The following is a 25028-nucleotide window of genomic DNA, read 5'->3' as shown; positions in this document are numbered from 1 at the left end:
TTTAAAACATTTTAAAGGGTAAAATATATGGACTAGTTTTGCAAAAGCTTTGAAGATTTGACCATAGCTGATACAGAAAACAAAGGACAGGCCCAGGCCAGATCTTAACATGACTTAATGAGTTTGGATTCTGATCTTTCTTGGATTGTGAGATGCAGAAAATGCATTCAACTTCTATGAACAGATTCAGGGGATGGAATAATTGCCCTTGAGAGTTCTTAGAAAAAAATAAGAAACGGAAAGAGGAACACTAAATACTGAAATTTGTAATTACATATACAGTCATGGCCAAAGGTTTGAGATACAAATTGTGGTTTTATGCTTGGTCTGTGTGGTTTGCTGCTTCTGTTTTTAAAATGGCGATTTGCATTAACTATTTTGTGAACAGTGATCACATGAACTCTTAATTAATTGCAAAGCTATTCCTTTCCTTGAAAATGTACAAAACCCAATTTCCACAGCATTTCAGCCCTGCCATATAATGACCTAGTAACATAGTTTCAGTGATCTATTTGTTAGCTCAGGAGAAAGTGTTTAACTTCACAGAATTCATGTTAGGTATCATATTGTTTCTCATGAAAATGGCTTCAGAGTCAAGGACATTGCTTCTCGTGAGGTTGCATCTAAATCAACTATTTACTGGATCATCAAGAACTTCAAGGAGAGAGGTTCCATTGATGTGAAGAAGGCTTCGGCACACAAAGGCAAACCAGTGCCAGGACCGACTACAAAAGAGATTCTGATATAGGATTGGGTCACCACCAGTGCAGCTTGCTCAGAATGGCAGCAGGCAGATGCAAATGCATCTGCAAGCCCAGTAAGGCAAAAGCATTAGGAGGATGGCCTGGTGCCTAGGACAGCAAAGAAGCCAATTCTCTCCAAGAAAAACATTAAGGACAGACTGACATGCAGGATGTACAGGGATTGGACTGCAGACGACTCGGGTAGTTATTTTCTCTGTAGTCTGAGCCACAGATGCTCTGCCCACAAGCTGATGGCGAGTCTGATTCTTTCAGTGAGTTAAGTTGGCATCACTGTAAGGGTTCTGCCAGTTTCATTCTGATTGGCTATCTGCCTCTTTCTACACGTCATGCCAAAATAGCATACTTGTGGTTGGTTTTTTTGAGTGTCAGTCAAATTTCTTTTGCTGAGGTAGTTGGCGGTTCTTGGCCACGTTAAGTGACGAAAAGTACTCTCTCTGTAGAGTCTCCCTAGAGAGTCTGGCAGTGCAAAACTATTTGATGAAGCTCCTTTTAGAATGTTTGGGACATCTGGAAAAAATTATTGTCTGGAAAAGAAAAGGTGAGCACTACCATGATTCCTGTGTCTTGCTAATAGTACAGCATCCTGAGACCCTTAATATTTGGGGAATCTTCACATCCAGAGGAGTGGGCTTACTCACAGTTTTAACTAACACTACCATGAATAAAGAATAGTATCAAAACATCCTCCAAGAGCAACTTTTTCCAACAATCCAGAAGCAATTTGGTGACACACAATGCTTTTTCCAGCATGATGGAGCAACATGTCATAAGGCAAAAGTGATAACTAAGTGGATCACTGAACAAAACACAGAAATTGTGGGTCCATGGCCAGGACACTCCCCAGATCTCAATCTCATTGAGAGCCTGTGGCTAATCCTCAATGGGTTGGTTAACAAAAACACAGAAATTGTGATAAATGGGTTGTCATCAGTCAGTATTTGGCCTAGAAGCTGAAATCTAGCATACTACAGTGAATTGCAGAAGTCTTGAAAAAGCAGGGTCAACACTATAAATATTGAGTCTTTGCATACACTTTATGTATTTTTTAATAAAACTTAAAATACTTATTCATTCCTATAGTTGTACTGCAGTATGCCATAAAAACATCTCACAAAAATATCTAAAAAAAAAAAAAAAAGCAGCAAAAAGAAAACCAAAATTTGTCTTAGTCTCAAAACTTTTGGCCATTACTCTATATAGTTGTTGAGGTTTTGTAAATATATGTAAATGTTTTTTCTTTTCTGTTTTCCTGAGGCTGAATAATGACTACATTTTACTTGGTAACTGATGGTATTAAGTAAATAAAGGAATGTGGGTCTTTGACTCTTGAAATGTAATGGAAATAGGTATCAACATTAACTCTTATGTTCTTTGATGGCACTGCTATTTAAGGTTTCTTCCAATTAAGGCAATCACACTGCTATAGTGCATAGGGGACACTGGTCCCAAGACTGGCCAATTTTATTTACTCATTACATTCATCACTGTTTAATTTACACTCATTTACTACTTACTGGATATATCAGTAAACTTGCAGAATATGACTAAATTATTGCATCAGTGAATTCGGTCTGCAGACTGTGTAAACATTTGGTATTTGTCTCTACAGAGCATTTCCGACGGCATTTTTCTAACAACTCACAGTTCTTTTAATGAATCTTTCTTTTGGCTACAATTCAGAACGAGATTCAATTGTTTTCCCTTGTTGGTGAGAGTCTGACGGAGGAAGATAGAAGGCCACATAGGGACACCATTTAGTATTGAGGCAAACCAGTTTCTCCAGTGTAGCAGAGTTGACAATATCAAAGCCAATTTGACCCCCGAATGTACTGGGCTTCCAGTACTCCGGTGAACATATAGGATTTCCCAGAAGGCCTTTCAGAGAAAATGGTGCCCCCATTTCCACCATGCTCTCTCCAAATATGTTACCAGGTCGGGTTTTCTCCAGCAACAGCGCTGGATAGAACTCCAGAGCATCAATATCCCCATAGAGCTCCTCCAACTCACGTGCGATTTTTTTCTCACCTAAAAAAAAGAAAAGGGTAGAAGTATGTGTAGGAGCAAAATATGACAACAATTATTTTGTATTCTGGATACTTTCTGAAATATTCTGAAAGCATAGATCTGAATGTTTGGGAACTTTAAGACCACTGTAGTGGAAAAATTCAACTATAAACTTGTGAAATCATCTGAACTCTTTAAGGTTAACTGTTCTTCATTCCCGTTTATGGACCTTTTTTTAAGTTCTAGAAACCATAATATTATGAGACCTGTAGAGATCTGTAAAACTTATTAGATCTGTAAACCCTATTCTTACATTTGAATTAATGGTTATGGCTCTCTCACTCAGAGTGCTGCCATGCAGGAAGGGATCAGATTAGCACACGCTTTCTCTAATAAGTGTGAACTTAGCCAGCATATCTTTTCTAACTGAAAAACTGTCAGTAGAGAGAGGGTGAGGTCAGTTGTACCACTTTGGCTCCCGTACATGGAATGCTATGATATCAAACTCATAATCAGATGGAAAGACCAATTCTTACATGGAAGCCACTACTATTTTTTATTTTTATCTTTTACATTTTTTTATGTTTTTAATATAATATTTCATTTTAAACAAAAACTGTGATGTAATGCAGATTTTTTCTTTGTGAGATTAGTTCCACTAAGATAATTGTTTGTATCCAGTACCGTCCATTTGTATTAATTACTGTTATTCCTGCTGTTTGCAATCCTACATGTAATAACAAATGTACGTGTATATGAGTCATTCAGAAGCACTACTGTATATAAATATGGATTATCATGATATTTACCAGGCTTTCAGTAATAAAATAATTCTGTTTTTCATACTCTAGAACATTATTAATTATCAACTAATATAAGATACTATAGAACTATAGTGAAATCATATGACAACAGCTACAGCTTTATGAGGTAGTTACATTAGCTTATCATGTACAAGTCATGACCATCTAATCTGATATATGATTATTTATGTAAATAAATACCTGTAAATTCAGAGAACGATGTATATGGTTTTAAGTTGAATCTCTTGCGATACTCATTGAATGGCCTTAGGCGAAGTTCTCTGGATTCTTTAATAACTCCTTCTGCTACTCTGGTCACTACCTGATGCATATTATGACCTCCTCCAACCTGTGAGGAAAAGAAAACAAAAACAGTATTATTTTGATGAACCAGTAACCAGGGGGAAGTGTGTGTGTGTGTGTGTGTGTGTGTGTGTGTGTGTATGTGTGTTTGCAGATGCAAACAAACTTGGAAATTAAGAATCACAAAAGGCAAAGACAGAATTTGGATCATTTTTACAGAAAACCTTTTTTTTCAGTGGCAGTGGGCATCAGGAGCTTAGTGTTGGTGCACTAAAAGAATGTTCTAAGCATGGGTGGACATTTTTTAAATTGCTGTTGAGTTCTTGGTGTAAATTGCCAGAGGAGTTTAGTATAAGCTGGCTTTGAGGTGGTTTTGCTTAGGTTTAGATTTAATCATATTCTTACTAACAGTCGTCAACGTACATTACCACAAACGCTACTCCTCTAATGAGAACTGCACTGCAGAGGTTAAATATTTCTCAGAGCACTACTCCACATTTCCAAACATGATACACAGTAAATTCACCACTATTAGTGTTAAATTAACACTGTTAGTGTAATAACCTAACACTCTCAGTGAACTCTCAGTGAACTTACTGTGTACAAGTTCCTGAGAAATTAATATCATACCTCTCCCACTGGAACCCACCTTAGGTCTCTGGTAAAGTCATTAGAATGTTTAAACAGTTTTAAGCGACCACTCCAATAATAGGAAAAGTTAATAATATTGGACACTGAGATAAAATTATTGATTCTTTAAGTTCAACATAAAACCATACTGACTTGTAACCACACTGAAACACTCAAGGGTTCTACAAAGAAATATTTTAAAATGTATATGATTCTTTGAGATTTTATTGCTCTATACAGTATAGAAATATCTTTACTAAAACCTATGAAGATTGTAAAAGATGTAAAAGGACCTCTACCTGTCCTGCTGCTTGGGTTGAGAAAGCTTGGACCAGTTTCTCTATACCATAGTGTGTAAGGAGGGATGTGTTGTATATGAACTGCGAATAAGGAATTTCATCTCCGTCAATAAAGAAGCTGTCAGGCATCAGAGGGTGCCAGTGGTACAGTTGGTTAAACTCCACAGCGATGCGATTCTGGTACTGAAACTGTGAGCGGAAGAGCAGGGTCGGGTCAAATTTCAACTTCAGATAGTAGCCACTCAGGTGCTGAACATATTCCTCTATCACAATCCGAATAGTTTCACCTGCAAAATATTCCAAATTAAGATTCAGAACATTAGAATATAAACCCACTGAAATTTCATATAACCTGTGTCATATAATAACTTTTTTAGCACATTTCTCTAGCACAACTTACATAAGTTCTTTGTCATCTGCTCAAAGAATGCATCCTAACCAGTACAAATAGGTGACTCCAAACACCATTGAAACAAATGCAGTCAGCTTCTAGGTAGTACTACAAGGTTAGGCTCCTAATAGCATTGAACTAAATGCAGCTCGCTACAGGGGTCTTTCATATTTATTTTTGAAAACAGTGAAAGACATAAATGTTTCTGTATAAGTTGTCCACCATGGCTCACAGTTTCAATGCTGGTGCACCCTTATCTTCCAACATTTTTATGTTTTCAAATAATTTACATAATTTTATACATTAGATAAACTACAACCAAGAAGGTACAAGCTACAAATGCTAAACAAGATACAAGTTATAGAGTGTATGGCTATATCCTATTACCTATAATAATCAGTCTGGTCGTCTGAAACAGCTGCTCATCTCCCCAGGTAGGATGCTCTTTTTTCAGAATATCACAAACACGGTTGTGTTCACGCAGCCACAAGGTGGCATACATGCTTAAGCCAGGCAGCAGGCCAAACACTTCCTGACCTATGGCCATCTGCCCTTCTGGAGGGACTGATTTAGGGTAACTCATGTTCACATTTGTCTCTGTCACTGTAGGTGGGTACATCTCTCCCTTTATGATCTGTGTAAGTAGAGAAAGGGTTAAGATAAAGTAGTGAAATCCACAAAGCAGATTCCCTTATCAGAAAAATGTTAAGAATTCTTACAAAAAAAAATTCATCCCATACCAGAAAGTGATTCAAGGAAATTACAGAAAAATCATGATGTCATTTTACAACACCTTCACAGGCTCTAGCTACACCTACATTATAGTTGATATGCATCATAAATATAAATACATATGCCCAGGCTTTTTTTATGGGAAATAAATTACTGTAGTCAAAAATGTAAAGAAAGAATTAATTTCATGTTGTGCACCAACAGTATGTATTAGTGCTGAGGTCATCTATACAAATTCTGAGGCATGATAAGCTTTACACTGTTGATGATTTTTAGAGCATATCAGGCATTTCACACTAGTTACCATACCTGATACTTCAGCTTCCCATCTCTGTGAAGTCTAAGATCCAGCTGTCGGTCTAAATTATCTCCATAGACATGACCAGCATCCACCTGTGCATTAAATCCATAAAACATCGGAATGTGTTAAAATGTATTAAACGTCTACTGCATGTGCCTCATTTCAATGAGTGTGGATATAAAATGTTCTCTATCAATGTCTCATTATTATACAGAGTCCACTCCCTGTGCAAACTAATCACAGAGCATGTAAAATACGATAGCTACACACATCCAGAAAAACCACAAAGTTAAGTGTTAAGTAAAATATTAAATGGCCTTGTTTTACTATCCGTATTACAATGGGATTACAATCCTTTCCCCATTAATATCTGGGCCAAGACACAAGTACAACACAAGTTCTAATGATCACATCTCTGATCTATTTCAAAGGTCTCCCCTGCTGTTTTCCAAACGTCTTATGAAGGAGCTTACCCCATGGCCCAGGGCTTTAGTGAAGCCCAGCCCCACCCGATTGTGTGTCTTGAAGAACTGGTGGGTGAAATGCTGAGCAAAAAATGCAAACATCAGATTTGTTCCCTGAGGATCCGGCCTGAATTTCCGCCTCAGCATGAACTTCTCCACCAGCAGCTTGGGGTCTGGAAGCTGTATTTTCCCTGCAGAGAAATGGAATCCAGTTAACAACAGCTGACCTGGCAATAAGACTGAGGCAGCTGAGACAGGATATTTTCATACCAAAAAATATTGCAAAGAAATTACAAAGAGCCTACCTTTGGTCCCCATAGGTGTCGGGCAGTCCAGTGGCACTGGGGGCAGAAGTCGGGTGTAGTAGGTGATATTAGAATAGGACTCCCAGTTTATATAGTCATACTTAGAGTTGTAGGTAGGGGGGCTTGGGATTAGGTTGGATCTCACTGTAATAGAACAGAGGTTTATAAACAAGGAATCACAATAATGTTTAGACATGACATTCACAGAAAAAAAATATTTGATGTTTTATGTAAATGTAAAGAATACCATTACAAAATAATTATGCAGAAGTTAAAAACCTACCCCATTAATTAATTACATTCTATATACCTCATGTCTACAGCCTGACCAATAAAATCGTAAGATAGGACAATGTTAAGGTCCAATGGATTTATAAGTCACAAAAGCACATCTACTGTGTCTGTAGTCTGGCTTGTAAGTCTTCTTAGTTTCCTTCTCATTTTTCCAGACAAACAAACACAGTATCTGCCCAATCCCTGGGTACACACTAATCCAGACGAGCAGGACACGGAGGTAAGCACTTATTCCCAAGGGCACATTAAAATGTAATACAATACTATTAGTTATGTGATTCCTTAAAATCTAGCCACTCAGTCACATGAATAAAAACAAATACACATACAATAGCAACAATATAATACACAAGAAAGATTTCATAATACATAACAACTACAGCTTTACATTTTTAGAGATCAAATACGATTTTCTATAACCTACTAGACAGTAACAACTGATATTTATCATATCATATGCATTTGCGTAAATCCAAAGGACTAACTTTGCTCTGTCTAATATTTTGACACGAATGGGTGCGGTAGCCTTGTGCTCAACGCATGTCCTGTGAAAGGGGTCTACCCTTGCTAAACAAATATATCACCTAAAAGCTCATTTCCTTTTGTCAGTCTAATAATTTACTGCTATAACATACAGAAGCACTGAATTTTCTCTGTCTATGTTAACCCTTTGGGCTTTCATTTCTGTACACAAGGATTTTTAGATTTTTCTTATTTCTTGGCCTCACTGAGTTGTAGGTCTTTTGTAAGGAGATAGTTTGTCAAATATTGCATATACAAAAATTGAGCAGGGCACTTACTATATGACTTCAGCAGCAAATTACACATTACAAAATGGCTAATATGTACAGCTTCTAAATGGGCTATTATGTCACTGTGCTAAGTTTACATCTTGTGCACGGTTCTGCAGGGTTAACCAGTGAGATAGCAGAAAGCCCTCCAGCACCACAAATCAATGGCAGCAGTAAAGAGATGTGAGGAATTTGAAGGCTTGCTGCAGAGTAAACGAAAACCCATTCCAAGGAGGGGCCCAACTGACACAAGAGAGAACGTAGCCCCATAAAAAAATAAAAAATATGACAAAGCAACTCATCCTTGATATGAAGACCAGTGGTGGACAAAGTAAACAGATCATGTACATCAGTAAAAGTACAAATACTCAAGGTAAAATATTACTCCAGTAAAAATAAATGTCCTCGGTTTAGATTCTCAAAATACAAAACTATTCATTTTATAAGAAGGCTCTTGATTAATCAACTAATTTTAGGTAAAAATACTTCAGAGTCATTCTTGTTTCACCAATATTTCAATACTCAAAATTAATGCTCATTAATTATTCTGACACTGATATCCATTAAAAGTATTATAAAGCATAAAACACTGAAGGCAAATTCTGTCCATTAGGTAGAACCCAGCTGCTGTGAAATTACATTTTGGTTTAAGAATTAGGGGCATCTTAGTTTCAAGTTTCGTGCTTAATAATAAAATAAAACTTCAGCATTTTAGGCTTTGGGGTGCCAGAGCTGCTGTAACAGGTTGAGGTTTTCCTCCATTCTTTTGGCATACAAACTTCTGCTGGCACTCAACGCTACTGCACTGACACTGGAGCTCTGTCCAGGCCAACCCACTTTAACAAATTACACGCTGTAACTTGATAAGTGAGATTACACACTTTTTCTTTTTTAAATTACATTTTTAAATGCAAGTATTTTCTCATAATGTAGTGGAGTAATACGTAAGATATTTGACTTTGTGTCAAATTAGTGAAGTTAAAGTAAAATCCTGCCCAAAATAAAAATAATCCTGTAAATTACAGATACAGAAAAAAACTTCTTAGGTACATTAACAAATTACATTTACTTTGTTACTATCCACTGTTGAACACAAACTAGGTCATAGTATGTGGGGCATTAATAATATGGAGAACTCTTACAAAAGGATTAAAGAGGAGGAAAGAGAACTATTTTTCACAGAATTATGGGAGGAAGTGATAAAGTAATAAATCAACACTCACTCTGGGCCACAACCCAAGACAGAGTCTGGGTAAATATGGGCAGGATGTTTTGTTAGTGGAGGGTCTTACCGCCATTACAGGGTACAAGTAAACACTAATATCTATCTTAGTGGTAATGGCACACAGAACATAGGATAACTACTAACATAAAAGAGTCGATACTAGCTTCTTCATCTACGCTCTCAGACATATGTGCTGGTACCTTAAAGGGTACATGTTCTTTCACATTAGTTAGGGAACGTAATTGTACCATCTCAACTTTATTTATTTACCATATTATATATAAAGTAAAGTTTTTAGGTTGATTTGATTTCATAGACTCAATTTCACCTCCAGGACATTTATTTTATTATTTTATTTTGCACAGTTCTCTAATAAAAGCTTACAAATATTCACCTCTCCCTCTAGGGAAAAAATGTAATGTACCTTTAGGAAACTAAACTGGATTTTAAAACCACTCTTGTACTTTTAAAGATACATATGCACTGTTTTCTATATTTAGTCAACAATAACATACCTTTCTCTGACATTGTATATTATGCCTGGGTCTAGAGGCACATTAGGTAAATGCTATGCTGTTTGGAATTAAAGTAAACCAAGAGAATGTTACAGATAATTAAAAGATATTTGTTTTTACTGCTATCAAATGACCTCCATAAATACAGATCAGTTCCAAACTGATAAGCAGCTTTCATTTCTTCAGTGCACATGTGGTTTTCTGTTTTGAATAAGATGATACATCCTCAGCAGGGACTGTTTAGATGAAGTTAAGATTAAGTTAGCTCTGAAAGTTAATAGTTAAAAGTTAAAGTTAACAGCCCTTTAATTAATAGTATTACAGATACTGTTATTTGGCAGCTTGGTAACATTAACATCAGGGCACGAGACACAAGCATGTCTTTCTCATAGCTTTATGGATCCCCTACGGCTTTAGAATTTCAGATTGTGTTAGATTGTGTACACAGAGCCATCTACAGCTGCATTTGAAAATGAGCCAACACACTACACTCGCATTAGATCACCATGTCTTCTGCCTCCACTTCTTTTCAAAGGAAACCACTGCTGATATGATTAGCTGTTAAACATTTCTATGTGTGTTTTTCAGTTCAAGCTAACTAAGCTAACTATCACTGTTGCAAAAGTCTGACCGAGCCCTAGAATGAGCTTTAAATTTAGTAACATGAGAAACATTATAGGGTTACCATCAAGCAGTTTAGCCCTGTAGCTAACCGTGTAACCATGGACCACAAAGCAAATTATACATGTCAGGCTGTCCAATATATTTTGAATTCATTAAAATAGCGAGTTGTTTACCTACTCTTGTCATGTCCAAAAAAAAAACATGCTCTATAAACATGCCACACTTCCCACTTGTGTACAACATTAACATATATATTTACGTTAGATAATCTATTTATATCACAATAATTATATGTCTTGCCGACATGCCTCTGGCCAGATAAGTGTAAGATACACATATGGCAGTGTACACAACTGCAATTGCCTTCAAATGCAGAGTGAATAAGCAGGGGCTTAAGTTTAGTCAGGTCTGGAATTTAGATAATAAACAGTTTATTTTACTTATCAAACGACTTTTGTTATTACAACATTCTGATAAGCTTAAAAATGTGGTAAACCTCAAAGGCTTCAAAGAGTTCATAACTAGTGCGATGCAATGCTTCTTGACTCAGCTTTTATATCTCTTTCATCCACATCCTGGATATAGACCCCATCTAAATACATGGAGCATATCTTTTTGATTTACACAAAGTGTTTCAGTGAAGCAAGAGATGATGACTAAATCCCAAACCAATGTGCACTTTGCAAATATTTATCTTGGAATCTGTGCTGAAACCTAGACTGATGTCTATCAGCTGTTAGAGGTCCATTTGCAGGTTGTTAATGTGAAGTTTGATGATGTATATTGCCTACAGTTTATTTCACAGGATAAGCTACTACACTGAGGGCAAGATGTATGTAAGAAAGTGTGAGACTTAGCATTCAGTTTGGCTAAGGCTGTGGCTTATAACACTTACTAAGGCTGTAACCACCTACAGAGTAAATTCACAGGTGTTAAATTAACACTGTTTGTGTAATAATTTAACACTCTCAGTGTTAAGTTAACTCTTATATTGTTGATTTAACACTGGTGAATTTACTGTGTACTAACTGTGCTATGCTTGGGTGTAAATAGTGCAGTGAGACAGAGCTTAAATGATGTTATTCCCCATAGAACTTTGTATAAAACAAAATTACAGCCCTCTGTTCCCTGCACTGTTTCTGTCCCTCTTTTGTATTGTGTCTTTGGTTGTTAACCTGCATTTATTTTTGCCATTCTCCTATGTCTCAGTCTAGTCACCTATAATCCATATCTCTCTTTTCTATTAGTTCTTAAGTTACTCTTGCTCTGTTCTCTATGTTGGTCCTTAGTCCTATTTATTAATTTTTTTGGCCTTATTTTTAGCCCAGTGCCTTTAGGTTTTCTCCCTCTGTTTGTTCATATTTTAATGTGTCTGTCATTTTCTGTTTATTATTTGTCACTTGTAGATATTGTCTAGTTTTTGTCAGTACAGTTTCTGTTCATTAAAGTACATCATATATCTCCCTTCTTCATTTCCGTACACCATACCATGCAAATGTATTGTTATCATGATATTCGGATGAAGAAAAAAAAATAAAATAAAAAAATAAAAAAATAAAAATATATATATATATATATAAAGGAAATTGGTGTTTGGTAGATAGTCTCTTAGTTTTAACAATGCTTCTTGGTCCAACAATACTGTTGGAAAGCCTGTCAATTCCCCTTTTAACTGGTGTCCGTTTTTTAAGGAACATGCATGTGTGGGATGAGCAGTAGAGCTGAGTATGTGGGTTGAACCATACACAGCCACAACAGCCTGGCACTTCTTCCTCATTCTGGTCAACAGCCTGGTCACACACTGCTGTGGGATGGCATCCCATTCCTCAACCAGCATTTGTCGCAAGTCAGTCAACGTGGTTGTTTTGGTCAATGTGACATTAACAGCACGCCCAAGCTGATCCCACAAGTGTTCTATGGGGTTCAGGTCAGAACCATTCCATCCTCTCCACTCCCAAATTCTGGAGGTAGTCTCTGATAAACCCTGCTCTGTGTGGGTGAGCGCTGTCATCTTGAGGGATAGAGTTCTGTCCCAGACTGTGGAGATTTGGGATTGCCATTGGTTGCAAAATTTCATCTTGACATTTCTCTGCATTGAAATTGCCTCCAATGATGACAAGCCTTGTTCTTCCAGTGAGGGAGACGCCACCTCACAACATCACGCACTGCCTCCACCAAAAGATGTTAACCTATCGGTGCAGCAATCAGCATAGCATTCTCCACATCTTCTCTACACATTGACCCTACGATCCAACTGCCATAGGCAGAATCTGGACTCAGGTTCCAGTGCATGTGCAACCTTGACTGCAAATCTATAGAACACGGTACGTGAGTGCTGACAGGGTTCTTGGGACACCAGCTTCTTGGGACACCAGCTTCTTGGGATCTTCTTGGGACACCAGCTTCGCAGCCTGTCTCTGACATTCCCTGTTTATGGATCTTGGACTACAATTTGGAAATGGAACTAGGGCTCACTCCAAATAATGCAAGAAATTGTTTTTGTGGAACACCAGCTTAAAGTTGCCCTATCGCAAGGGCCCTAACCAGATCAGTCAAACATGGCTTGCCGATACTTGGAGCAGACACTTACTGACCACTGTAGCAGGGCCCATGCTCAAAGGTGATTGGCAACACCTGGGGGTACCAGAAGCTCAAAACAAATGCCAATAGCAACAGCAGAGAAGATTTGCCAAATTTTCATAGGTGCAATCCACATACTCAGCTCTACTGCTCATCCCACAAATGCATGTTCCCTCCAAATGTGGCACCATTTTAAAAGGGAAATTAACAGGCTTCCCAACAGTAAAAGATTCATTTCCAAGAAGCATTGTTACAACAAAGAAATAATCTACCAAACACATATTTCCTAACTTTTTGTGGTAAATTTATATAATCATTAGATAATAAATGGCATGCAAATATGAATAAATTTACAGATAGTTAACTTTAAACATACTTTAAACAATACAATTACAACATTCCTCCTGCTCCTGGTAATGCATTCATCCATGTCTTCAAGTCTCTACAGTTTATTCCACTGGTTCAAAATGCCTTTGCCATCCTTAAACATGTCAAAAGCCAAGATAATGTGGTTTAGTCAGAAAAATTATTTGACTTCCCCCTCTTTAAATTCACCACAAATAAGGGAGCTATGCTGGAACAAGTCACATCATATAAATATGAAGGTATCTGGTTAGACAGTGTTCTATACTTCTCTAGCCATAACTGATAAACTACAATCAAAGTTTAAGGCCAAGCTTGGGTTTTATGTAGAAATGCTTATTCTTCCACCCACGCTGCCAGAATCCCTCTGGTTCAAATCACTGTTTGTCCTCTACTTAATCGTGGTTATAAAGTTTACAGACTGACGTAAACATGCACTTCAGAAACTAGATGCTCTTTATCAATCTGCTTTCCATTTTCTTACAAATGCCCCATTTAGGACATTTCACTGTTCTCTTTGCTTTCTGGTAAATTGTTCTTTACACAGCTTTTGCAATATACAGTGGTTTATGTTCATTTATAAGGCCCTTCTAGGACAGAAACTACAAAGTCCAATACAGCCAGTACCTGCTAACTATATAGGTCCTCCCTTTACATCACACTTAAAGTCCCTAAAACAGTGTAGTGTAGTGTAGTGTAGTGTAGTGTAGACGTTTTTCCTCTCAGCTTTTTATATTTCCCTTTCCTTGGCATCTACTGCTTGCTAGGCTACCACTGAAAATAAGAATTTGTCCTTAACGACTTACCTGAATGAATGAACGAATGAACGAATGAATGAATGAACGAACAAACAAAAAAACTTGCAAACAAATAAAACAAGGGCCCTTAGGTGAAAATGACTACATTGCCATTACTGTTTAACTGGTGTTGATAATGGTGTACAACATATTAATATGTAAGCTGCTGCAGCAAACTTTTCCTGTAACTCATGTCAACGCAAGGAAAATTAGAAAAGAAACATCAAATGACGTGTTTTCTACAAAACAGTTGCATGGACCACTGACCTGTAAGAACCATACGCATAAGAAAATCTCTCAGGAAGGTTTTATTGATGAGGTCCCATAGCCAGCGGAAGTGAGTAAGAATATAATGGACGGAGTTAGGGCTCGGCCTCAGGAACTCAAAGACTCCAGACCAAAACTCAGCTATGAACAAGAGAAGAGGAAAAAAAAAAGTGATTCTCATGAAACTACTGTTTTACAGTTAGTATTTTTCTGTATTTTAAGGGTCTAAATATAACATTAAACAATACAATACAATTCTATTTACAACTAAGTCAATGAAAAAGGTTAAACATTCACTGTGACCTTGTTTGGTGAGTTAGTGTAAACTTAAATTTCATTTCACAATGAGTTCTGCAATATCTTGTACAACACTCAGATGTATAAAGAAAGTGAAAGAGTTTTGTCAGTTTAAACATTTCAAGCTTAAATTTCAATAATTCCATCAATTTTGGCATGCTCCACCAAAGCTATTCACTATGTGCCCTAATTCATGAAGGCTGAAACACTGCCTGGAATTTAGTCATTGCATTGTAATGCCATGTAATGCTATTTGGAAAAAAAGTGAAATGAAGTAGCCAAGACTAAATGGTCCAAAAAGCAAATGTGGGCTGTTTCCTGAAAACATAGGCTTCCTGACCTAGGAGTACTATACCCCTTGTTTTATAAGCAACATGCTAGAATAGCACATCCCACAGACACGTGCAATTAGGTTTTGTAGAAGTAAAAATGCCCTGATCAATTAAAATAAGCTTTAACAACCTCTCCTTAGCAACAGGAATTTGGAACCTATGTTTGAAAACACAAGATCTGACTGAGAAACAGTTCTCCAGGAAAAAAACTGAGTAAACAGAAGCTGATGTTGAATTGCAAGACTCAATTATAGGATTGCATACTTCTGGAAGTATGGTAGTTTTGAAATCCATACATGCTGTGCATAGAGAAATAATATCCTAGGTCAAAGAATTGGTAATATCTTTTAGGAATGCATTCTTTTCATAACATATGAGTGATACTAAAGTTGTATGTCAGAGCAGCTTCCAAGCTCACATTATATGTGTTTGAATAAGTAAAAAATATAGAACATAAAAAACTCAACCCACTATTAGCAGGCTTTATCCTCAGTATGGGATGGGTGATATGGCATAAATATATTATCATGATACTTCAAGCGTTTACAAACAGTGAATGAAAGAATGAATGGATGATTATAATTGTTGTATATATCCTGAAGAAACTAAAGAAGTAAACAAAAGTAAAGCACAATATTTGTACAACAACTATACTTAATCATTTGAAAGATTTTTATCACTTCCATCATGAAGGTGTTCAGCATTTTTAGCTTATTATTTTTACTAGGGGCAGAGTCACTGTGGTACCCAGAGAGGTCTGCCAGGTATGTGCAATCTTTTGTAATGCCAAAAAATGTGTGCAAATGCTCCCTCCTGGCTTATTAACATTATATTTTTGCTGAGTCTGAGACATTGTTACAGACATCTGCTGTCTAAATACTATTTTTATAAATGTATACATTAAGCATACATTCACCAGTTTACATTTGGTATTAAACAATCAGTTACTTTACTTTCATTAATATAGGAAATAATGAGAAAGAGGTGACTTTTGTAATGCCTGTCAAAATTGAGTTTTAAAACATTTAAGCAAATTATATTAATAGCCAAGCTCCATAAAACACTGGTGGGCTCTAGATTTATTCTCTGAAAAGAGCATGCTTCAACATGGTACTCATATTTCTTACTTGATGTATCATGCACTGAAATTCTTAAAGAATATTTCTGCTAAAATGTTCTTGCTGTTAAACATTTTGGCAACAATCCAAATAAACAGAAAAACAATGTTTATCAGTTAACAGTGTTCATAATAGAACAAGAGAAAAGGTAAGCAAACTTTAACTTACGAATAGTGCAATTTTCTCCATAGTATCCAGTTCTAGTGCAGTCACATTCATATCTATCCAACCCAAATCTAACACAAACACCCCAGTGCTGACAAGGGTAATAGCAACAAGGATTCACTAGAAACAAGACATAAAAGAAATTATCATTTTAACAATAAAGCATATACTTCAAAAGGCATTCTGATTCATGCTTCAGTACATATGATTTATTTATAGCATAATGAACTCTAAAATCAACCTTCAATAACTGACAAGTGAGTCTCAAACTTTGTTGGTATTAGAAGTGTTAAAAAAAGTGTTAACAAAAACTATAGCCTAGTGCATGGCAGTCTGTTACGTGACAGATATGTCTGCCTTTCAGTGTTTCATGGCTTCCTCTTTTGGGGCATCACCCTAAAATAGTACAACTTCTAAATAAAATGTGTCTGGCTGCATTACTTTGGAGATAACCAGACTCTCCAACTATTCTTCAATAATAGTTCCTGTTAAAACTCGTTCTATATCAGAAGGGCATAAGAAACCCAGAAAAAAGCAACAAGGAATGTGAAGTATATCTTACTCCACTAGCAACAAGTAAAACATGTGTTAATCACACATGAGCCATGTTCCCTGGCTTTAGGGTTAAATCGTAACTGTGCCTTTAGCTACGTGCAGTTGAAAGAAAAACATCCAGTACACTGTAGACCTACAATATCACATCTCTTTAGAATATTTATGAATGTATTGGAAAGTTTTCTGCAAAAATAAGATAGAGGATGAGATTTTACAAACTATTACAAATATTTCAAATATGTATTGCACTCCAGAAGAGCGTAATAAAAATTATTTATATCCACTTTATCTGTAACCCTGCAGCTATGAATTATATTCTTCTATGCAATGTTTATTTAGGTTAAATTAGATATAATTTCACATTTCATAAATGTTGATTCAGTATATTTATTGACAGATATGTGAACAAATATATATATGTTATCCTTGTCTCACAGTAACAATATCAATGCATCCCCAGTTCCAAACACAGTATAAACATAAATGTGTATGAAATATATTTTGTATTAAGTGCAACATTTTAAGATAAATATAACTCTATCTACAAACTGGAATTAAACTTTGAATTAAAAAAATTAATGAATGAAAAAATGAATGCAGCTAATGTACCAAGTGCATTGCTAGTATTTTATTATTAAGTTTTAATGTACAAGAAAACTTTGTGCACATGCATTGCCAATGTTACTTCTTTAAACTTAATGCAAAACATTAAGGTTTACACCTTTGTCATTTATCTGGCATGAATGCAGGTGGCCCATACTTAGAAAAGACATAGATCCTGATAACGTAGACCCTATTCCGTCATGTCTAGACATGCTCTTCACTCCTCACACATACCTTCTGGGCTAGACTAACTGGGATGAGAATGATATCCTTATTGCATCTTTTCTTTGGAATGGAAAGTTGTAAGGTACATTTGACTTCAATTTAGCCATTAAGACCACAGATAAAGCAAAGTATTCCTGTCTCCTGCAAATGTGAAAACTGCAAAAGGCCTTTTAAACATGGTCTCTACCACAATGGAGACTTGTGGAGCAAATATTTTAGCATTAACTACAGAGAATCTAGGCCCTGGCTGCCAAAAATAAAACGTTGAAATAAACGTGCATACTGATTGACTATTTACCATTATCACCAGGTTCTGAGTTGTCCTCTTCACTAAGGGTTAATGGGCATTCCTGCAGGAGGATGCATGCCCAAATGAGAAGAACAGAGTTCACTGCGGGGGGAAAGAAATGCCGAGGTTATGCAAAGTTGTGATATAGTTATATAAAAGACACCTGGTTAAAAGAAATATCATATTAATTAGAGGCACATTTCCAGTGTTTACCTTTCATTGTCAGATAAGAAATTTGAAACTCCAGAAATCAGTAGAATCTGTAGATTTAAGCGCAGATGCAGACGAACTTACTCGAAACGAATCCGTATAGAACAAAGCAAGAAACCACCCACCGCATAAGTCCAGGTCAGATCTGTTTGTCTTGGGGAGTCAGAGGATTCCGACATCTGCACTTCGCGAAAACGCAGTCACGGCATTTATACTTAGACCCTCTTATGTGAGTCTACATCGTGGTTTACGGTAGAACAAGTTCGAGCGTCCGGGGGCGGCGTCAGGGGGCGTCTTTCGCAGAAACGCGCAGAATGAAAAACCAAAAGAAATTGATTTAAAACATTATTCCAAGGGTTTAGGTATAGGTTTATTAACAAAAACAAATCTGACTGCCTAAAAGAACGTCTTATATTCAACAGGCCAAAAAAAATCCATAAAATGGAGGAAATTCACAGGATGCCTAGTCATTAAGATTTAAAATCAACATTTGAAACAATTCGGAGTAATAACATATACAGGAGGTCCTCGGGTTACGTCAGTACTGAGTTACGATGTTTCGTGGTTACGACACATCTCCCATTTTCTTTATAAAGCCTTGTTTCGACTTAAGTGGTTTTGCGTCGTAACGCGAACTTCGTGTTTGATGTGCGCGGCGGAAGAATACGCGGCACGGGACGGAGGTGTTTTTTATAATTACTGTGTTAGGATAGGATAAGTGCTTACAGTATGTTATTTACGTACAGTATGTACGTATGTTCCGACTTACACCGAAAATCCGTTTACGACGCGACGTAGAAACGAATCAACATCGTAAGTCGAAGACCCGCTGTATTTAAAAAGACCGTGCATGGCCTCAGGTACAAATGTTATAGTTTTCATGTGTATAAATGAGGAATGAGGAAGAAAAAAATAATTTTGATGTCTAAAAACGTACAAGTTATACTAGAAATGTTTTTTCAATATATGGTTGTGTGTATAACAGCATTTATACATTTATTTTCATCATGCCCTTCATTCTGCCATATGCAATTAGAACCTGACATTTATTACATTTAGTATAGCTATTAATTCCTACAGAATTAATACAGAAATTATAATATTTGTACCCGGTTCTGGTAACCTTTTGATTGGTTAACCTCTTTTCTTATTAAACCTAGTGATTCATGTTTTAGAATCAATTTCTTACAGTTAAACCGTAAACCGCAGTCTAGATGCGCAATGGGAATCTCCGCGGAGTGAGTGCAGATGGCGAGACCTAAGTAAATTCGACGAAAAAAAGAACTGTAATTGCTTAACTCCCTTCTTCGGGGGATATGAATGAATCCTCCGCCCGTGACCTGAGTGCACGGGAGTTTTACTACTGCATCTTTTTACTAGTTTTACTACTACTTTTACCGCCGGCTCCGATTGCAAGGGAGGTCTGAGTCAGAATTGATACAAGACCAAAAGATCCCACCTTCACCACGTAGCGCCACAATGCGCTTGATATATGTCCCTGTACTCCCTGTGTTCACAATGTCTCTGCAATCAGTTGCATTAAACATTGTTAACACTGCACTTTTTAAAACACCGACCCCTGCTCTTCTCTATATTTTGTAACCCATAGTACAGAAATGTCCCAATAAGAAGGACAGCTGAGATATGAGATCCTGAAGCACCCCCTGCTGGATATTTCTACAAGTGCAATATCCAAAGTTTCTAACTGTACAAAATATAACATGATTTACTATTAAGTGGTTGATGGCTGAAGTGCAGTCCTCGCCCTGCAGTTACTTTGGAAATCAAAAAAGGCTTTAATAAGAATGAATGGGGCTATTGTTCGAAATTTGGAGTCTGTACCAAATTCAAAATGGGCAAATATTTTTTAAAAGAAAAACTTTCTAAATGTCAACAATGAAAATGTTGTCGTTGTGCTATTATAAATTAAATACAGGGTTAACATTATTTTCAGATTGAAACATTTTAGGAAATGGGTTGTTAACAGTTCATATACATCCAATACATCCTTTAAACATCTTAAATAATTAAGACCTTTAAAAAAAAGCAATCACAGACCTCTACATACGTTTTGCCGTTTTCAGCTACATATGTTTGGCAAGATGTAAGTTTCCTTGGATGGCCTCAGTCCCTTTTGATGGACAGCTGAAATTGACACCCTCACTCCATCCTCACCGGACCACTTTGAGTCATTACTAATTGCAGGGAGCAGGGAGGGTTTTTTTAGTTTGGATGATGTAAGATAATTATTTTCAAGGGTTCAAGAGTTAATCGATTCCAGTCCAGTCATAATTAGGGCCTGCTGCTGTAGCTGTGCAGTTTTCTCATTGTTAGAAGTCTATAAAACAGGACAGGCATAAGGTGAGGCCATAGAGCACCTAGCTGCTGCAGTGGCCATTCCCCTCAGAAATGGTGAGTTTAAACTGAACAACTATCTGTCTTGTTATTTTAAAATCAGGTCCACATAAATGTAAGCATTTAAAAAAAAATAAATGTATTTAGGGATTTAAAGATGATAGAACAAAAATGGTTACAAAACTTTAATAATTTAAACAAACATACGAGATCAATGACTGAATGGGTGTTATAGTTTATGTCATCTGTAAATAAATGAAATGTAACTCATGGAAAAACATTTTATCTCTATATTTTATGTTTAGCCCTTGTTGAATGGAACAGATGAAAGTCTGAAGAGTGAGCCATCACTAGTATCTTCACTTAATGCACATTCTCAGACCTGTGCTCGATGCACACAAGAAATTCATGATAGATACTTATTAAAGGTGATTATGAATGTCTAATAATAATAATAATAATAATTGTTGTTGTTGTTGTTGTTGTGAGGTATAATATGAGGTAAGACATACTGTTAATTTCATTTGTTGTGCTGCTGTTTCTGCAGATTCATTAATAGTGAGGTTGGTTATATTACAGTCTGGTGTGATCTTATCATTGATTAAATACAATAAATTGTTTTTGCAACAGAAGACACATGAAAACATTTTTTCTTCAGGTGAATGATTTACATTGGCATCTAAAATGTCTGGAGTGTTCCGTGTGCAGAACATCTTTGCATCAACACAGCAGCTGCTACATCAGGAATCAGGAGATTTTCTGTAAACTGGATTATAACAGGTTAGCATTTTCTGAGATTCTGATTAAAAAGGTTTCTGTTTTTCTGAAACAAATGCATTGATTAAAAAGCATCTCTTAGAAAACTGCTTGTTTCCTGAAAAGCACTGAGGTGTTTCACGACGTATCAGCCCTGAAAACTAAGGTTTTTTTTAGACCTCAGGGGTGAACCAACAAGGACATCCTTATATAATATTTAAGATTAAAGAGATGGCTTAAAGTAATGAATGTGTTTCTGTTTGTTTGAGTTAAAATAATGTGTTTTTTTAATATAAAATATAATCATGTACTTCACAGAATACACAGCTGAGTTTTATTTTTTCTTCTAGTACCTTTGGTATAAAATGTGCTTGGTGTGGTCACCAAGTCAACGCTACTGACTGGGTCCGCAGAGCTAAAAACTACATTTATCACCTTGCCTGCTTTGCCTGCTTCTCCTGCAAAAGACAACTCTCCACAGGAGAGGAGTTTGGCTTGGTGGACAGTAGGGTTCTGTGTCGTGTTCACTATGACACAGTGGTGGAAAGAATGGTGGCACAGCATGGTCAGTATAACATTTAAAACATTGGGGGAATAATCTATCATTTTAATTGAATGTGTTTTAACTGTACAACATTATATAACTTTATTACATAACATAATGAAAATGTATTATGTACGGAACCATATCAAATTTATTTTATTTTCTTGTGAAGGGTTAGGTCTAGAAGGAGCTTTGCCTTCAGGCTGTCTTTCCAAACCTTCCAAGAGAGCTCGCACCTCCTTCACTTCCAAGCAGCTACAGGTATCACACATTCAAGAGAAAAAGATTATGCTTCACAACAAGTTTAAAACCTGCAACCTGTATGGTCATGCTTCTGATTTTACTCAGGTCATGCAGAAACAGTTCAGCCTGGATAACAACCCTGATGTCCAGACACTGCAGAAACTGGCAGACATGACTGGACTGAGCCGAAGAGTTATACAGGTAAACCAACACCATGCTTTGCTGTGGAAAGAATTAGTGCATGTTGTGGCTTGGCCGTTGTATATAAAAAATATTTAATACTTTGTTCACTTTACTTCCTTTTTCCATTATTGTATTGAAATCTATCATTTTTTTTCTAGAATGGTCCACGTCACACTCCGTCCTGAATAACTTATTACATTGTTTAAAGTGTACAAAATGTTTAAATATGGGTGGAATTCCCCTGTAACATTAAAAATGACTGAGTCTGAATACTGCTCTCTGAACACACTGATAAATCGACTCTGTGTTGTCATAAGCCAGGCTCAGCCTTAAAGTATTATAAATGAAAATATGGTCAGAGTGAAAGGAATTAAAATGTGACATTTTCACAGGTTTGGTTTCAAAACTGCCGCGCAAGGCACAAGAAGAGCCATGGAATGAAGTTGGATGAACTGCACTACCCACCTTTTAACAAGCTTGAAGCGGCACAGATGGTACCCCTACATCAGTACATCAGTGGTGAGGTCATTAATATACATTAGATTCACTATGTGGTTTATACAGCATCACATTGTTCAGTTACATTTAATGCCAGCATCCTACAGACAAATTATTCAAAATGACATGAAGTCATGTTTCATTAACGTTCATTATATAAGAGCAAATTTTCCTCTTAAAATGATGTATCTTTTTATATGTTACAGAAATATTTTTGCTGCACTTTTTAGATTTCTATTTAACATTAGTCTTTTTTTCTTTCATAGATGAGTCAGTCTCTTTGACAGCCACTCAGACATTTGCCATGATATTATCTCAGTCCACCTTCAGTTACCAGCAAGATAGCTGGTGTGTTGGAGCAACAGTACAAAGGAAGCAACAGGATTATTAACATGATGTTAATATTTGGTATTGTGCTTTATATGTAGCTGAGATACAAATATCTTGTGGTAAATGTTTATAATCAGAAAAAATTGTACATGTAGAGAACAATAAATGAATATGTACTGTACCTTTAAATAGTCAGAGAATACACTTCAATTCTGTTATATCCAGCAAAAATAAACATTACAATTTATTTAACATAAAATTAAAGAGGTTTTCACTTTTTGCCCCAGTGTTATGACTGCTCTTTAGAGATTTACTCTTACATTAACTCTTTTCTTTAGAAAGTAAATTTCTTAAAACTGTCCCTTGTGCAAGTTTCTTCTAAATAATTCCTAATAAATAATTTAAATGGTTTGTATGTGATATTGCACACTATTGTATGTTTAAGCTGATGTATTTAATAAGGTCCTGTTCTGAGTTTACAATTCGTGTCTGAACAACCCCAGATTTCAATATGCTTAACCCTTTAATGTCCTTATACAATTTTAAATAAGATATAACTAAAGTGTGCAGAGCAGAAAGTTCGGGGGTGGGTTAAAGGCCTATGCTTATGAGGCAAAATGCATGCATACATATGAAAGTATGTTATAAAATAATGAAGGTTGGACATAGATGCTCATACAACACTGCTCAATATGCCCCAGATCAATCCCAAGTCACTGCAATATTCTTTGGAATGTAATGATTGTGCTCTAGGTTGAAGGTCTTTAATTTCAGCTTTGTGTGTTTAATAGATACCACAGTTCACCCAATGGGCAATCTAGCCATGACCATTATACAATTCACTCATTGAGCAATTTAATGGCGACCATAACAGGCACTGAACTCAGTCTGTCTTATTGATTACTTACCGATCTGACCATTCTTAAGGCCATTTTATGAAAAATTCTCAAATTGTTCTATTGATTAGACTGCACTTAGACCTGCTGAGAAATTGCCGCTTTGTAAAAAGAAAAGGCTATTCAGAAATGACCAGAAAATTATACAGAAATGATCACATTATACAACGTTTGTGAACCCTGTTTCTGCCACAAGGACGAACACACAATGCTGAACAGAATAACTAACAGTATGAAATATAAAGGGTTGTGAATATCACATGCAGTATGAAGATCTTGAGGAAAGTTATTTTGTTATTCAAAGTACATTTATCCCCCATACATTTGCATCAACTCAAATCTGAAATTTCTCCCCCCTTCACAGACTACACCATTGTCAATTATTTGCTGTAAAGAGCACTTTTTATTCTATTCTACCTTTTATCCTATTTCTATTTACATCTACAGTCTTCATCAAAATACAGTACAACAGCACAAAGACACAAGGGTGGTATTGTTGAAGTATCACTTAAAATGAAAAGTGATAGGGGATACATGACCCGTACAAGACATAAATGTGTACACGTATAGTTATCTGAGTGTAAAACAAACAACACTGGAAATAGAGATGTTAATTCTGTACTTGCATGTTTCTTCCAGATGATGGCGCATATAGTTCTAGCTGCAAATGAAGCTTGTGTGACAGATTTAGACTGATTTATCTAGTTTAGATTGATTCAGAGTGAAATAATCAGAGGATTTAGCTTCACGTTGACCAGTTATATATTTCATCATCATTACTGTGATATAAATATGCTTTTCCACAAAAAATCCCATCAGATTAAAGATAGAAATTCTTTAAGAAACTCATTTCAGTTCTCTCTCAGCACCCTGCATTTATCTTTATGCCAAATTTTAAACCAAAATATTTTCACCATACTTATACAACAATCAGCATTAGGGAATTTAATCATAATAATTTTCTTATATATATATAT

General features: G+C 36.2%; 2 protein-coding genes across 2 annotated transcripts; one reads left to right on the top strand and one right to left on the bottom strand.

Annotated features, from left to right (window-relative positions):
- Positions 1-1931: 1931 nt before the first annotated feature.
- Positions 1932-18385, bottom strand: LOC136678073 (prostaglandin G/H synthase 1-like). Its single transcript, XM_066655895.1, has 11 exons — positions 18250-18385; positions 18046-18138; positions 16368-16484; positions 14453-14593; positions 6997-7140; positions 6701-6882; positions 6236-6319; positions 5582-5828; positions 4804-5090; positions 3773-3920; positions 1932-2789 (listed from the first exon to the last, which is right to left on the bottom strand). Exons 1-11 carry the CDS (start codon positions 18254-18256, stop codon positions 2434-2436), a joined length of 1806 nt encoding a protein of 601 aa, XP_066511992.1. The 5' UTR covers positions 18257-18385; the 3' UTR covers positions 1932-2433.
- Positions 18386-19460: 1075 nt separating this feature from the next.
- On the top strand, positions 19461-23216 carry LOC136678399 (LIM/homeobox protein Lhx6-like). Its single transcript, XM_066656457.1, has 8 exons — positions 19461-19484; positions 20907-21029; positions 21260-21381; positions 21708-21922; positions 22074-22162; positions 22250-22345; positions 22720-22846; positions 23092-23216. Exons 1-8 carry the CDS (start codon positions 19461-19463, stop codon positions 23214-23216), a joined length of 921 nt encoding a protein of 306 aa, XP_066512554.1.
- Positions 23217-25028: the final 1812 nt, after the last annotated feature.

This window comes from Hoplias malabaricus, chromosome Y (genome assembly GCF_029633855.1).
Source record: "Hoplias malabaricus isolate fHopMal1 chromosome Y, fHopMal1.hap1, whole genome shotgun sequence".
Classification (NCBI taxonomy): Eukaryota; Metazoa; Chordata; class Actinopteri; order Characiformes; family Erythrinidae; genus Hoplias; species Hoplias malabaricus.
This window is presented reverse-complemented; position numbering and strand designations above follow the sequence as displayed.